At 40.4% G+C, this 16,164-nt stretch overlaps 1 protein-coding gene across 1 annotated transcript in view; it reads right to left on the bottom strand.

Moving 5' to 3' along the window:
* The window catches only part of PKD1L1 (polycystin 1 like 1, transient receptor potential channel interacting), a 173,806-nt gene that overhangs the window by 70,822 nt on the left and 86,820 nt on the right, over nt 1-16,164 (bottom strand). Inside the window, exons 27-29 of the mRNA XM_056138434.1 lie at nt 8,031-8,141; nt 7,767-7,924; nt 6,197-6,297 (exon numbers count right to left, since the gene is read on the bottom strand). Coding sequence (XP_055994409.1) covers nt 6,197-6,297; nt 7,767-7,924; nt 8,031-8,141 — 370 coding nt within the window. The remainder of the gene's footprint in view (nt 1-6,196; nt 6,298-7,766; nt 7,925-8,030; nt 8,142-16,164) is intronic.

Raw genomic sequence — 16,164 nt, 5'->3', positions numbered from 1 at the left:
GCTCTCACCCACCCCACAGTTTGGCACGGAGTCCACCCATAGAATGAATGGGAAAAATTACTTACTCAACACTCCTCTCATAAGGGTTTAATGTCCAATAAAAATAAGCCACTGATAGAATGCTACAAGAAAAAACACAACCCTATCAAAACTACGGAGAAGAGATGAACAGAAACTTCCTCAAAGAAATTCAAATGACCAAAAGTGCTCTATATAACTCAATATTAGGGAAATCAAGACAACAATGAGATCTTATCTCACACCACAGAGGCTGGCACACATCACAGAGAACAACCAGTTCTGGTGTGTATACAGAGAGAAAGGGACTCTCATTTTTTGCTGGGTGGGAATGCTGACTGGTTCAACCTTGCTGGAAAACAATATGGGAATTCCTCAAAAAAAAAAAAAACCCTAGAAACTAAACTTCCATATCACTGAGCAATATGGCCCCTGGGAATACACCCCAGTGGCCCAAAGACCCAATTCAGAAAAGCCATCTGACTCTAATTTCATTATAGCACTGTTCAAAATAATCAGAATCTGGAAACAACCCATGTGCTCAAGAACGGATGAGAGCATAAGGAACCCCTGATATACCTACACAATGGAACACTGCGTGGCTGTTAGGAAAAATGAAGTGCTGAAATTTTCTCAGAAGAAGTCACCACCATGCTGAGACCACTCTCCGCACACATGAAGGTACTGGCAGAGGGACAAAGCCACGCGGGTTCCGGGGCCAAGATCTCCAAGCCTACTCGGATTGGAGTCGAGCATCTTCCACCCAGATCCTCCAAATTCCAGTAGGCGGGGGTCACACCCACCACCTGGCCCCCTGGCACCGTGTAATCCCATCAACGGCCAAGACTCAGAGACTATAAAATCCAGCTCCCGGACGAGGCCAGTGCAGTCTCCTGCCCCTGCACCTGGCTGTTCCTCGCCGGGGTCCCTTGGAGGGGAGCGGGTTGAGCTTTCCTCCCCGCCCCGACCAGGACTCCGGCAGACGAAGACCTTGCGCGACATCTTATCAGGACATCTTTTTATGACATCTTATTATCTCATTCCTACTTTGGACAAGCTTGCAGGCTATCGAATGTAGCCTGCCCACAGGGCAGAGTCTGGCAAACTCCCCGTGGTGTACCAAATATGCCAAATACCAGTAACAATGATGGGTCTCATTCTCCTAAAGAGCCTTGAATATAATCTGAGGGCTAGGATGAAAGAGACGTTACTGGGGCCTGCTCGAGGCAATCGACGAATAACAGGATGATGAAATGAAAAAAAAAAGAAATGAAATTTTCTCATACATGGATGGACATGGACAATATCATGCTGAGTGAAATTAGGAAAAGGGAGAAGGACAAAAGAATGCTTGCACTCATTTGCAGGATATATTAAAAAGTAAACGTAGTACATGAATAATATGCAAAGACAGTAGAAACCAGGGTCTGGAGAACTGGTTCATGGTAGGAAGCATGCCACCAGGGGGGAAGGGAATTGCAGTTTTGAGAGAGAAAGGATCACTCTGACAATAATAGTGGAAAAAGATGACACAAAGTGAGTGCTGAAAGGAGGTAAAGTGATATGCTTATACTTTCAGTAATAGCACTGAAAACCATAATGCCTAATAGGAAAATGGAGGGGACAGAAAAGTGGGGAGGAGAGAGAGAGAGAGAGAGAGAGAGAGAGAGAGAGAGAGAGAGAGAGAGAGAGAAGAGGTGTCTGCCTGCCATGGAGGCAGGCTGGTGATGGGGGAGTAGGAGAGGAGGAGGAACAAAACTAGTCAATAATATGAATTCAGCTTTTTGAAAGTGGAGGGCTCTGCATATGTCCATTAATATTGTTTCCCGCCTACTACCTAATTTAGGTATTATATTTTTACTGACACTCTGTCTTATTGATAAATATAATTGCAAAAGTATATTGTTGAAATATCCTATTATTCTGTTTCATCAATGTCTTTCTTTATGTCCACTCGCAGAACCTTCATAAACTTTACTGCCCCTTATTTTGTGTGTAGATTTGAATAAGTTTTAGTACTTTTTGATCTACTTTGTTCATCCCTTTTTTATTTTTTGTGTTATTTTCTCACTCTTTTATCTCTGATCCATGTCTTGGATTCTGGTTTTAGTATGGTATTTTTTTAAGATACAAAAGTTCTTATATATTCTGATATATAAGACAAGAAGGCATCAATCACATCACGCCGTTTTTGACACTGGAGAAAAATTTTTCCTCGGAACATGAGATAAAAGAGGCGTCGGGGGTGTCAGTGTCCTTGTCAACACGAATTTGGCCATGAGCATTGATTCATTCGAATGCCTAACAACCTGAATTGGACGTTTACACTCGAATAGATGTAGCTCACTGCTGGCAGTTTCTATCTTCGTTGTCTATGCACCAACATCCAATTATGATGAAGGAGAAATTGAGAAGTTCTACTGGAGCAAGAAGTTCTATAAAGAAGACCACACCTTCTACAAAATCATTGTCAGTTATTTTAATGCCAAGATAGGACCGAGAAGATCAGCCAAAGAACTCCACATCGGAACCCATGACCTAGAATGGAACGAACAGCGTGAGAGACTGTCTGAGTTCATCATGTCGACCAAGACCATCCATAGTAACTCAAGATTCCAGAAGGCCGAATCTAAACGTTGGACATGGGAGTCTCCTGGTGGACGATTCCACAACAAAATAGACTACATCATATTCAATCGACGGTTTTGCCTGACAATGTCGCTGTTGTCCCAAAATTCCAAATGGGATTGAACCACCATCTCCTTCGTGCAAAATTCTACTTCACAGAGCGGGGAGAAAGGGAGGCAAAGTTGAAGAAGAGAACTCCCAGAACGATCACCAACTGGGAGCTCTTTGGCACTATTGCTGCAACAGGGGAAGATGCCATTGTTGACAACATTGATGAGGAATACAATTGACTGGTTCAGCACCTCCATGATTGTGCGAGGAACGCCAAGAGAGAGCCACAAAAAAACACCTGTTTTCAAAAACTCTTGAGTTTATTCGCCAACGTGGTTTGGCGCATGCCTCAGGCAACCGCAAGCGAATGTCTGAGCTTCCAAAGCAGTGCAGAGATGCGATCAAGGAAGACCTCAGAGAGAGAAGAGCAGAAGAACTGGTAGATGCAGCAGAAGCCGGGAAAAGTATTCCTAATGCCCGCCAGTCCTTCGCCAACTACAAGACCAAGATGACTGCCCTCCGACGTCCTGATGGATCTATCACATGTTCCAGAATGGCAATGGAGAAGATTATCCAGGACTTCTACTCAAATCTCTTCAATAGCCATGTCCACCTGCCGACATACCAAATTCCACAGGATGGATATGTCGTTCCCAATGTTCTCCCTTCCGAAATCCGGCATGCCATTTCGTCAGTAAAGAAATGAACAGCACTGGCACAGACAAGGTCAGACCTGAACACCTGAAGAACCTGCCATCAGTACTAATCAATACGCTGGCTCAGCTCTTCACACGCTACCTGTCTGAATGCAAGGTTCCATCCCAATGGAAAACCAGCAGGACTATACTACTGTACAAGAATGGAGACATCCGCAACATTGGCAACTATTGCCCAATCTGCCTATTGTCTGTCACCTACAAGCTTTTCACTCGAGTCATCCTGAATAGGATTGGCAGAACACTAGATGAAGGACAACCATGTGAGCAAGCTGGGTTCTGCAAAGGATTCAGCACCATCAACCATATCCACACGATAACAAAGCTCATTGAGGTTTCTTGGGAGTTCAAGATGCTGCTCTGTCTAACTTTCATTGATTTAAAGAAGGCCTTTAATTCTGTTGAGACAGAAGAGGTCAGTGAAGTCCTAGCCAATCAGGGCATTCAAACTCAATACATCAGGATCCTCCATGAGCTGTATTACAGATTCACTACAAGGATCTCACCATTCTACAGGGAGGTGATCATTGACGTCAATAGAGGGGTTTGGCAGGGTGATACCATTTCACCGAAACTCTTCAGTTCCACCCTTGAGAACATCATGGGACGTCTAGAATGGGAAGGAATGGGAGTGAAGATAGGTGGTCGGCAACTACAACACCTCCACTTTGTTGATGACATTGTTCTAATAACACCAAACATTAGCCAAGTGGCACAAATGCTTGCCGACTTTAACTGTGAGTGCGGTAATGTCGGACTACAGCTGAATCTTACGAAGACAATGTTTATGAGAAACAGTCTCGTTCTTGACGCTCCATTCCCTCTCAACCGAACGACCATCTTCGAATGCAACAGTTATGTGTACCTAGGTTGAGAAGTCAACAGGATAAATGACCTAGCACCTGAGTTGCACAGGAGGAAGAGAGCGGCTTGGAATGCCTTCAAGAGCATCGAAGAAATAGCTAAGAGGACGAAGAACCTCTGGCTCTGGACACATCTCTTTGATTCCACTGTTCTTCCTGCATTAACATATGCCTCAGAAATCTGGGCTCTATGCAAACAGGACGAGAACGCTATTTGGGTCTCCCAAAGAGGAATCGAAAGAGCTATGCTTGGAGTGTCATGTTTCACTCAAATTGGAGAAAGAATCTGGAGTTCTGACCTCCGTTGATGATTAAGAATCAGGGACGCTGTCTCGTTTGCCAAGGCGTCAAAAATCAGATGGGCTGGACACATAAAGAGATTTGCAGATGACTGCTGTACTAGAGCCATTACTGACTGCATTCCAAGGGACGTCAAAAGACCGCATGGCCACCCATCTACCAGATAGTCAGACTTCTTCGTTAAGACCCTGAACGATTGGATTGAGGCTCTTCATGTTCCTAGAATGAACAGATGCCATTGGGCTACACTAGCACGCAACAGGGACAGGTGGAGACATTACTGGCACCCACTCGATCAAATCGATGATTAATGGGAAGTCAAGTGATCAAGTGATATATGTTTTTTTTTTTTACCATAGTTGAAACATTGAATAACACAAAATGTCTCACTTTCCAGTTTGTTTTGTTTTGGGGCCACACCTGGCTATCCTCAGGGCTTTCTCCTGGTCCTGTGCTCAGGAATCACTATTAGTGGGTTGAAGAAACCTTATGTGGTGCTGGGGATCTAACTTATATTGGCTTTATGCAAGGCACTTGCCTTAGCCATTGTGCTATATCTTCAAATGTCTCATTTAAAAAAGAAAAGGTCAAATAACACATACAGGTGAATCAAATGTGACATATGATAGAGAATATAGATGTCATCCTTTTTCCTATTTTTCTACTAGTTTTAAATTTCTCATTAAGATGTTTTGGGGAAAAAAAGATTAATTGTAAGGTCCTTTAAATATCATCTGAAAATCTGAATTTGATTAACAAAAATTTTAAATTCATTTTGAAATATAGTGATGAAGTTATGAGTTTCCACGGAAAATACTTACATTTTTTTAAAAAATGAAAAGAGAGCAATTCACAGTTCACATACCTGACATGCACAGACAATTCTCTCCAAGGATAAGGCATGAAAATAAGCTTAACACATATGTCCATAGTGTGGAATGGAGAACTTACTGCTCTGTGACCCAATTTCTTTATTTTGGGGGTGGTGGGGGTCACACCTGGTGATGCACAGGGGTTACACCTGGCTCATGGACTCAGGAATTACTCCTGGTGGTGCTTGGGGGACCATATGGGATGCTGGGAATCGAACTGGGTGACTGTGTGCAAGGCAAATGCCCTATTCTCTGTGCTATCACTCCAGCCCCAGATCCAGCTTCTTATCTTGGACTCAAGAGTCTCATCAGCCAGGTACATCCAGCTCAAATCTAGAATCTGGATGCTGATTATTGATGTGGACTGACGGGAGTCCTGGAGAAATGGAGCCTTGGAAAGCCATTTTCTTGACATTTCTAAAGGCGGATCAGCGATGCAGAGTGAGCAGATTCAAGATGTCAGACAGACCAGCTCTTTGGGACAGGAGTCCTCTGAAAGAGGCAACCACTGAATTTTGAACTAAATGCAGAAGCAAAGCCTGGAACATACATATGGGAAATCAAGCTGATAGTAAGATGGGAATGACCTCAGACTGCCATCCATTTCCCCATCTCCCACCCTTTCCCATTACAGAACAATTCTCAAATGTTTAAATTTGCTAATTATGAAAGCATCACTATGCATACGTATAGCACAAATTTTATCCCACAAACATACTAATACTAAAAAGTGCTTTCATGCACCAACCTTTTTGTAAAACAGCAGGGAGATAAATATGCACAATGCTTGCATCCCAGAGGTAGATCTGTTTCATGAGAAAATCAGAAGGAGTAGGTTTTTCAAAATACCTAAGAGAGAAAAACAAAGTAATTATGTCTATTTCAATTTTTCCTCTCCAAAGTTTTCCTTGGATAATTTTGTGTGAACATCTTTCTGGTCCAAGAAGGCATATTGCGTCTACACAAGGCACTGTCCTTTTTTCACATGGTTTTAACTGAAGGCATCTTCAGTAAGAACTTCTACATGACATTCTTTTACCCATTTTATTAATATAAAATGCCAATATAAAAAAGAAAAACAAGCACAGTTTAGTTTTTTTAATATTTTATTTTATCAAGTCACTGTGATCTACAAAGTTATTCATAGTTGGGTTTTAGACCTATTATGTTTCACTGATAATACCAGCACCATCTCCAGCTGCAAACTTGACAGCAATATTTTTAAGTTTGGTCATCAGAGTTTGACTCATTTTCACTGTTGTTGACTCTGATTTGAATATTTAACTATATTATTCCTTTATGCCACTAGTGTACTTGGATCTCCTTGACCCTTTCTCCCTGTTGCTTTCCATCTATTCTTCCCTCCTCAATGTCTTTCCTCCTCTGTCCTTTTTCTCCCTATACTTTAGGCAAGGGTGATCTAGGCATCCTCCTTTGCATGTTCAGCATTCTACATACCACATAATAAGCAGTTTAATATTTAGAAATACAATAGCATGTAATCAATGATAAACTGCAACATAGAGATGTTTTCTTATTACATCTGTAGGTATAAGAAAGTATAGTGAATGAGACAACGAAAATGGACAGATGAAGAAAGGCTACAGAAGTAGTTAAAATAAGAAAATCATCAGATCCAAAATCTTCATGGTATGTGACTAAAGGAGTAACTTTAAAAAGATTCCTTTTAAAGAAAATACCGACAGTCCAGATACTTAATGTTTTATGTCATATGGTAAAATAAAAGGAGTTAAGCCAATAAGCATATATTAAACCTATGCTAAGTACTTTGGGTCTACTACCCTGCATAAGCTATGGTAGTTGGCATGCCCAGTAAACAGAAGCAGTGGTCCATTGTCAGACAGCAGATGTAGTGAGACATTTTAATGTACAATTCCAAAAAGTATCACCATATCCATTGTTTAGCTCACTATATAACTTAGTTGCAAGATGTAAGTCGGGTTCTTACAAACTCAACAGTAATGACAAAACTGATTTACTTATTATTTACTTATTTTACACTTCTTTCTTAAAAATTATACTTCTATTTAAGTCCACATTTTGAGAGTTTAAGATTCCTAAATGAGATCAGCTATATTATAGTTAATAATATGACTATATCCTATTCCAGTAAATTTAGCAGTTAATAATTATAGTCTCAGAAACACCAAGTAGTGAATCTTATTCCCTCATGATCATATAAACATAAAATTCCTTTAAATTATGAGCCTCATCTGCTTTTAAAATACAGTTGTATTCATTAATTTTTCATCAGTCATTCTCAATGTCTCCTACTCCAGAGTCATCCCATAACACACCTTACCAGCAACATGACCGGAAAAACACTTGTGATGGGCTTAGAAAATTCTATTCTTATCTGCAGAGATTCCAGGGGATTTTCAGAAAGCCCAAAGAGCTTATGAAAATTCACTTTATCCTGAATCAATATAAATGTTGTTTTATTTCTCATATTTTCCTGTTATCAAAAGGAAAACAAGTTTTAAAAATGTGACATTGGTAACCCCAATGCATTAAAACCAGCTATGCTGCCCAGATGAGGGCTGGTGACCTGCTCTTCTTACCAGGTCAGTTTCCTCCATGAATTCCACGGTCAAAGGATTCCTCAACCGTTGTCTGTGAATGGGCCTTCTGCTAGAGCAGTTGTACTGGGAGAAGGATATGACTTGACCAATCTTGAGAAACAAAAGAGAACCACAAAAAAAGAAAATAATAGTCAATGAATGACGCGGTGAGAGAAACAGGAAACCAAAGTCTAGTGATGTTGCCGCTACAATAATACACAACTACAGACCTGACAGTGAAGCATAATAGCTAGTTTTACTCCTTAGAACAGTAAGATTGAGGGCAGTATTAGTATACTGCTTCATTTCTCTTAGTTATAAACAGTAACAATGACAAAACTAAGTATTTAAAAAATGTTTACTTAAAAATTTTCATATCAAAAATTGTGTTTATTATAGAAAACCAAGGAAGTAGAGAAAAGTATACAAAACAATAAAGAACTTGTCTATAAATCATACCATTGCTCAGAGAAGTCATATGTAGGAATATCATGTTTGAAACATTTGCTATACATTGGGTATATACTCAGTAGTCAATTCATTTTTGTTATATAAAATCTTCCAAAGTCACTGAAATTTGACAATTTTAGTAGGCTGTTTATGGATTATGAAAACTTAATTAAATAACAGTGCACTGTATCCTTCAGTTGAAGATTTATAACATCCTATTTGAGCTAACATAAATAATATCACAGGAAATTAATAAACAAAACAAACAGCTCAATTCCACACTTCCGCCCAGGTGAGATCAAAGTTTCAGCGGGCAGCTTGCTTACTGAACAGTCCAGACCCAACTCGCATGAATTCTTCCTTCATCCACATGAACCTGTTGCAGAATGAATCCAATTCAACAGGCCCCTCTTGCTCTCAGAATTATACACTAGATGAGCCCCTAGTTTTCCCCAAAGCCCTCTCACTGGATGCTCATGCAACTGCACTAAATTTAGTGCAGTTTAACATGTGACTTCAAGGAATACTCTGTCCTCCTTGCTTACACATTCACACCTACTCACTGGTACTCACTGTGGTCCTAGTCCTCTTCAGTCATTAGCATTTAGAACTTGACTGCCTCTTTGGTATTGAGAAGAAATCAGTACAAATAAGCAGTGACACAAAGTATTAATGCAGACATAGCAATAGTCCAACATTATAAAGAGCAAACCAGATAACTACAAAGACCCTCTAGAATTATAAACTCCACCCTTAGTATTCAAAAGTATGAGTAATAATGAATAAACAAAAAATAAACATAGAAAAAACAAAAAAATGAAGAAATACAGCTGCTTCTACAGAAAGGGATGGAAATCCAAGTAAGTTATCAAATAGAATATTCAACACTGCCTGAGGGTGGTCTGAGAGCAGCAGTCTTATTCATGATAAATGATACGGTAAAAAGCATTGAATGAGATATTCATGCAGAGTCAAGATACATTGAGAGAAAATTAAAGAATTCATTGAAATGGATAAAAGAAACTAAAGAATATAGAAACAGGTATTTTTCATGAAAGAGACTCCAGAACAAATCAGTGACCATGAGAAAAAATATGAGATATCAAGAAAAAAATGAAGACGTAGAAAAAATGTTTAATGAATAAAATTTAAGGCATTTAGTGAATAACAGCAAGAGGAACAACCTCTATGGGAAAAATAGAGAAAGGGGAAGAAATGCTGATTAAAGAGATAATAGTTATGAGCTCCCTAACTCTAAGACAAAGAGCTATGCATATATCCAGGAAGTTCAAAAAGTTTCAAATAAAATAAACTGTAAATAAAATATGAATAAAATAAAAATAAATAAAATAAATAAATAAAAGTAAATAAAATAAAATATAGAAATACCAAGATACTTATCAAAATTACAAGAACCAAATGAAGTGGCATACTACTCAAGGCAGCAGGAGAGAATAAAAACCTCAAATATTAGGAAAATAGCATAAAATTTACCACATATTTCTCATATGAAACTCTACAGTCAAGAAAAAAAATGGATAGGTTTGGAAGACAGTTTTTACATTCCTCAAAAAACTAGTAATTCCTCCCATTTTCTTTTTCCCAAGAATTGCTTTAGCTATTCGTGGGGGCTTCTTGTTCCATATAAATTTCAGGAGTGTTTGCTCCATTTCTTTGAAGAATTTCATGGGTATCCTTATAGGGATTGCATTGAATTTATACAATGCTTTCGGTAGTATTGCCATTTTGACAATGTTAAGTCTCCCGACCCATGAGCAGGGGATATCTTTCCATTTCCTCATGTCCTCTTTTATTTCCTGAAGTAGCGTTTTGTAGTTTTCTGAGTTGAATACACTGACATCTCCCTTCAATCATATGATCATCTAATCTTTGATAAAGGTGCAAGAAATGTGAAGTGGAGTAAGGAAAGCCTCTTTAACAAATTGTGCTGGCATCACTGGATGGCTACATGCAAAAAAATGGGCTCAGAACTCTGCCTAACACCATGTACAAAAGTAAGATCAAAATGGATTAAAGACCTCAACATCAGACCAGAAACCATAAGGTACATTGAAGACAAAGTTGGCAAAACCCTCCATGACATTGAGGCTAATGGTACTTTCAAAGATGCCATGCCACTGGCCGAGCAAGTAAAAACAGAGATAGATAAATGGGACTATCTTAAACTAAGAAGCTTCTGCACCTCCAAAGAAACAGTGACCAAAATACAAAGACAGTCTACAGAATGGGAAAGGATATTCACCGAATACACATCTGACAAGGGGTTGATATCCAGGATATACAAATTACTGGTTGAACTCCACAAGAAGAAAACATCCAACCCCATCCAAAAATGGGGCAATGAAATGAACAGAAACTTTCTCAAAGAAGAAATCCAAATGGCAAAAAAGCACATGAGAAAATGCTCTACATCATTAATCATCAGGGGGATGCAGATCAAAACCACAATGAGATACCATCTCACACCTCAGAGACTGGTCCACATTCAAATGAACAAAAGCAACCGATGCTGGCATGGATGTGGCAAGAAAGGGACACTCCTTCACTGTTGGTGGGAATGCCGACTAGTTCAGCCCTTCTGGAAAACAGTATGGACGTTTCTCAAAATATTAGAAATTGAGCTCCCATTTGACCCCCTGGGAATATACCCCAGAGAGGCAAAAATGTGTAGTCGAAGTGACATCTGCACTTGTTTGTTCATTGCAGCACTCTTTACAATAGCCAGAAACTGGAAGAAACCTGAGTGCCCAAGAACAGATGACTGGTTAAAGAAACTTTGGTACATCTACACAATGGAGTACTATGTAGCTGTTAGAAAAGATGAAGTCATGAAATTTACATACAAGTGGTACAACATGGAAAGTATCATGCTAAGAGAAATGAGTCAGAAAGAGAGGGATAGACATAGAAAGATTGCATTCATCTGGGGGATATAAAGCAACAAAATATGAGATTAATACCCAAGAATAGCTGAGATCAACACCAGGAGGATTACTCCATAGCTTAGAGGCCAGCCGGGTATTCTAGGGGAAAGGGCAGTTCATATAGAGAAGGGAGCACCAAATAAAGGGTGTTTGGAGGATCTTCCTAGGAGGGGAAATGCATGTTGAAAGTAGACTATGGACTGAACATGTTTGCCACTCAATGCCTCTTTTGCAGACCACAACACCTAAAAGGAGAGAGAGAACAGAGGGGAATGTCCTGCCACAGAGGCAGGGTGGGAGGGAGGGTGGGGGGGATATTATCCATGGTGGTGGAAAATGGGCACTGGTGGAGGGATGGGTATTTGATCATTGTGTGACCGAAACCCAAGCACAAAGATTTGTAAATCTACAACTGTACCTCATGGTGCTTCACTAATAAAATTAAAAAAAAAAATAAAAAAAAACTAGCAATTGAGCTTCCATATGACCCAACAATTTCACTCTTGGGAATATACCTCATGGGTCCAAAGACAAAAATCAGAAAAGACATCTGTACTCCTCTGTTTATTGCAGTACTATACAGGCTAGCTAAAATATGGAAACAATTCAAACATCTATGAACAGAAAACTGGATAAAGCAACTAGGAGACATATACACAATAGGATAATATGCAGCCTTAAGAAAAGATCACATCCTGCAACTTTCAACAGTGGAGATGGCTCTGAAGAGTATCATGTTGAGTGAAATCAGTCAGAGGGAGAGGTACAGACTCAGACTGATTTCTCTCATGTAGAATATAATGAAACCTTGTAAGGGAACATCAAATACTCAATGGCAATAGAAATGAAGAGCAGGATAACTGGGTTATAAGAAGAAGATTGGCACTGGGGCAGGGGTGTGCGGAAGTTCGGGAAGGGAATACTAGGACAAGGGGGGAAGGGGAAAAAGCCAGAAGCAGGTTTTTGCTGGGGGTGGGGTGGGGTGGGAAGGAAACTGAGAACATTGGTGGAAGGTAGTGGGTACTGGTGAAGGGACTGTTGTTGGAACAATACACACCTAAAACTCAATCTTAAATATCTTTGTTACTTTGTAATTCATGGCAATTCAATAAGAAAAAGAAAAAAAATAACTTTCAACTACACAACTTAGAGCTGCTACAATAAACTGTGTTTTACTTACCAGAAAAAGAAGAGAATTGAATAATGCACTAAAAGTGCTAAATTAAATAAAATTTCAATGAAGGACAGACTGTACCCACACTCTACAGCCTCTGGTATATAAATAGCCAGTCTTTCTAGCTTCATGACTAATCTTTGAAGAGATGAAAAGCCAATGAAACTCTCAGGTACACCAGTCTTTGGGCTGAAAACTCTGTGTCTTCCCCACTGACTGGGTACAGACAGCCTTCCCCCAGCCCCTAATACTGCCAGAAGCACCAGCAGCGACACCCACAGCCTTCACTCTCTGGCATATAAATGGCCCAGCATCATAGCTCCCTGCCTATCTCAGAGATACTGAGGCTAGGAGCACAACAAATTAGAGAGGAAAGAAGCATAGGAATCAACTAAGTAAAATAAGTGAAAATAATAACTAGAAAGCTCGACTAGCAATAAACAACTCAGTAAGTCCTCAGACAATGACTTTAATTTAAACACCATTGTGAGATATAAGAATTTTCACATTTTCTTTTAATAAACTATTTTTTGATAATTACAAGAGTTATTTAGGTTTTTTAAATTTTTTTATTTTATTTTTTATTAGTGAAACACCATGAGGTACAGTTGTAGATTTACAAGTTTTTGTGCTTGGGTTTCAGTTCTACAATGATTGAGTACCCATCCAACCACCAGTGCCCATTCTCCACCACCACCAATCCCAGTATCCCTCCCATCCCCTCATCCCCCACCCCACCCTGCCTCTGTGGCAGGGCATTCCCTTTTGTTCTCTCTCTCCTTTTGGGTGCTGTGGTTTGCAGAAGAGGCATTGGGTGACAATCATGTTCGGTCTAGAGTCTACTTTCAGCATGCATCTCCCATCCTGGGTGAATCTTCCCAGCACCCTTTATTTGGTTCTCCCTTCTCTATCTCAGCTGCCTTTAGCCCTAGAGTGTGCAGCTGTCCTCGAAGCCATGGAGTGAACCTTCTGGTATTTATCACAGCTGTTCTTCAGTGTTAATCTCTTATTTTGCTACTTTATATTCCCCAGACGAATGCAATCTTTCTATGTCTATTCCTCTCTTTCTGACTCATTTCGTTTAGCATGATATTTTCCATGTAGTACCACATGTATGTAAATTTCATGACTTCATTTTTTCTAACAGCTACATAGTACTCCATTGTGTAGATGCACCAAAGTTTCTTTAACCAGTCATCTGTTCTCAGGTACTCAGGTTTTTTCCATATTCTAGCTATTGTAAAGAGTGCTGCAATGAACAAACAAGTGCAGATGTCACTTCGACTATACTTTTTGGCCTCTCTGGGGTATATTCCCAGGAGTGGTATTGCTGGGTCAAATGGGAGCTCAATTTGTAATTTTTTGAGAATCGTCCATACTGTTTTCCAAAAGGGTTGAACCAGTCAGCATTCCCACCAGCAGTGAAGGAGGGTCCCTTTCTCGCCACATCCATGCCAACACAGGTTGCTTTTGTTCTTTTCAATAGGGGCCAGTCTCTGTGGTGTGAAATGATATCTCATTGTTGTTTTGATCTGCTGATGATCCCTGATAATCAATGATGTAGAGCATCTTCTCATGTGCCTTTTAGCCATTCGGATTTCTTCTTTGAGAAAGTCTCTGTTTGTTTAGTTGGAACACTTTGTGATGGGGTTGGATGTTTTCTTCTTGTGGAGTTCAACCAGTACTTTGTATATCCTTGATATCAACCCCTTGTCAAATGAGTATTGGGCTAATATCCGTTCCCGTTCTGTAGACTATCTTTGTATTTGGTCACTGTTTCTTTTGAGGTGCAGAAGCTTCTTAGTTTAAGATAGTCCCATTTGTCTTTCTCTGTTTTCACTTGCTTGGCCAGTGGTGTGACATCTTTGAAGTACCATTAGCTTCAATGTCATGGAGGCTTTTGCCAACTTTTTCTTCAATATACCTTATGGTTTCTGGTCTGATATTGAGGTCTTTGATCCATTTTGATCTTACTTTTGTACATGGTGTTAGGCAGAGATCTGAGCCCAGTTTTTTGCATGTAGCGGTCCAGTTTTGCCAGCACAATTTGTTAAAAAGGCTTCCCTTATTCCACTTTGCATTTCTTGCTCCTTTATCAAAGATTAGATGATCATATATTTGAGGGGAGATGTCAATATATTCAGCCCTGTTCCATAGGTTTGCAGCTCTGCCTTTGTTCCAGTACCATGCTGTTTTAATTATTACTGCTTTGTAGTAGTAGATTTTGAGGTTCAGGAGTTTAATTCTTCCCATTTTCTTTTCCCCAAGAATTGCTTTAGCTATTCATGGGGGCTTATTATTCCATATAAATTACAAACAGCACCCGGCCCAGACAAGGTCAGACCTGAACACCTGAAGAACCTGCCATCAGTACTCATCAATACACTGGCTCGGCTCTTCACTCGCTACCTGTCTGAATGCAAGGTTCCATCCCAACGGAAAACCAGCAGGACCGTACTATTGTTCAAGAAGGGAGACATCCATGACATTGGCAACTCTCGCCCGATCTGCCTATTGTCTGTCATCTACAAGTTGTTCACTCGAGTCATCCTAAATAGGATTGGCAGAACACTAGATGAAGGACAACCATGCGAGCAAGCCGGGTTCCGCAAAGGATTCAGCACCATCAACCATATCCACACGATTACTAAGCTCATTGAGGTTTCTCGGGAGTTCAAGATGCCGCTCTGTTTAATGTTCATTGATTTAAAGAAGGCCTTTGATTCTGTTGAGACGGAAGCGGTCATTGAAGCCCTAGCCAATCAGGGCATTCAAGCCCAATACATCAGGATCCTCCATGAGCTGTATTGCGGATTCACTACCAGGATCTCACCATTCTACAAAGAAGTGATCGTTGATGTCAAGAGAGGGGTGCGGCAGGGTGATACCATTTCACCGAAACTCTTCAGTGCCACCCTCGAGAACATCATGGGACGTCTAGAATGGGAAGGAATGGGAGTGAAGATAGATGGTTGGCAACTACACCACCTCCGCTTTGCTGATGACATTGTTTTAATAACACCAAACATCAGCCAAGCGGCACAAATGCTGGCCGACTTTGACCGTGAGTGTGGAAAGGTAGGACTACAGCTGAATCTTACAAAGACAATGTTTATGAGAAACAGCCTCGTTCCTGATGCCCCATTCGCTCTCAATGGAACGACCATCTCCGAATGCAACAGCTATGTCTACCTAGGTCGAGAGGTCAACATGACAAATAACCTGGCACCCGAGCTGCGCAGGAACGCCTTCAAGAACGTCGAAGAAATAGCTAAGAGGACGAAGAAACTCCGGCTCCGGGCACATCTCTTTGAGTCCACTGTTCTTCTTGCATTAACATATGCCTCAGAGACCTGGGCCGTACGCAAACAAGATGAGAACACTATTCAGGTCTCCCAAAGAAGAATAGAAAGAGCTATGCTTGGAATATCACGTTTCACTCAAATGAGAGAAAGAATCTGTAGTTCTGACATCCGTCGACGATCAAGAATCAGGGACACTGTCTCATTTGCCAAGGTGTCGAAAATCAGATGGGCTGGTCACGTAATGAGATTTAATGACGACC

Source organism: Sorex fumeus, unplaced genomic scaffold, assembly GCF_029834395.1.
Source record: "Sorex fumeus unplaced genomic scaffold, SorFum_2.1 ptg000128l, whole genome shotgun sequence".
Lineage (NCBI taxonomy): Eukaryota > Metazoa > Chordata > Mammalia > Eulipotyphla > Soricidae > Sorex > Sorex fumeus.
This window is presented reverse-complemented; position numbering and strand designations above follow the sequence as displayed.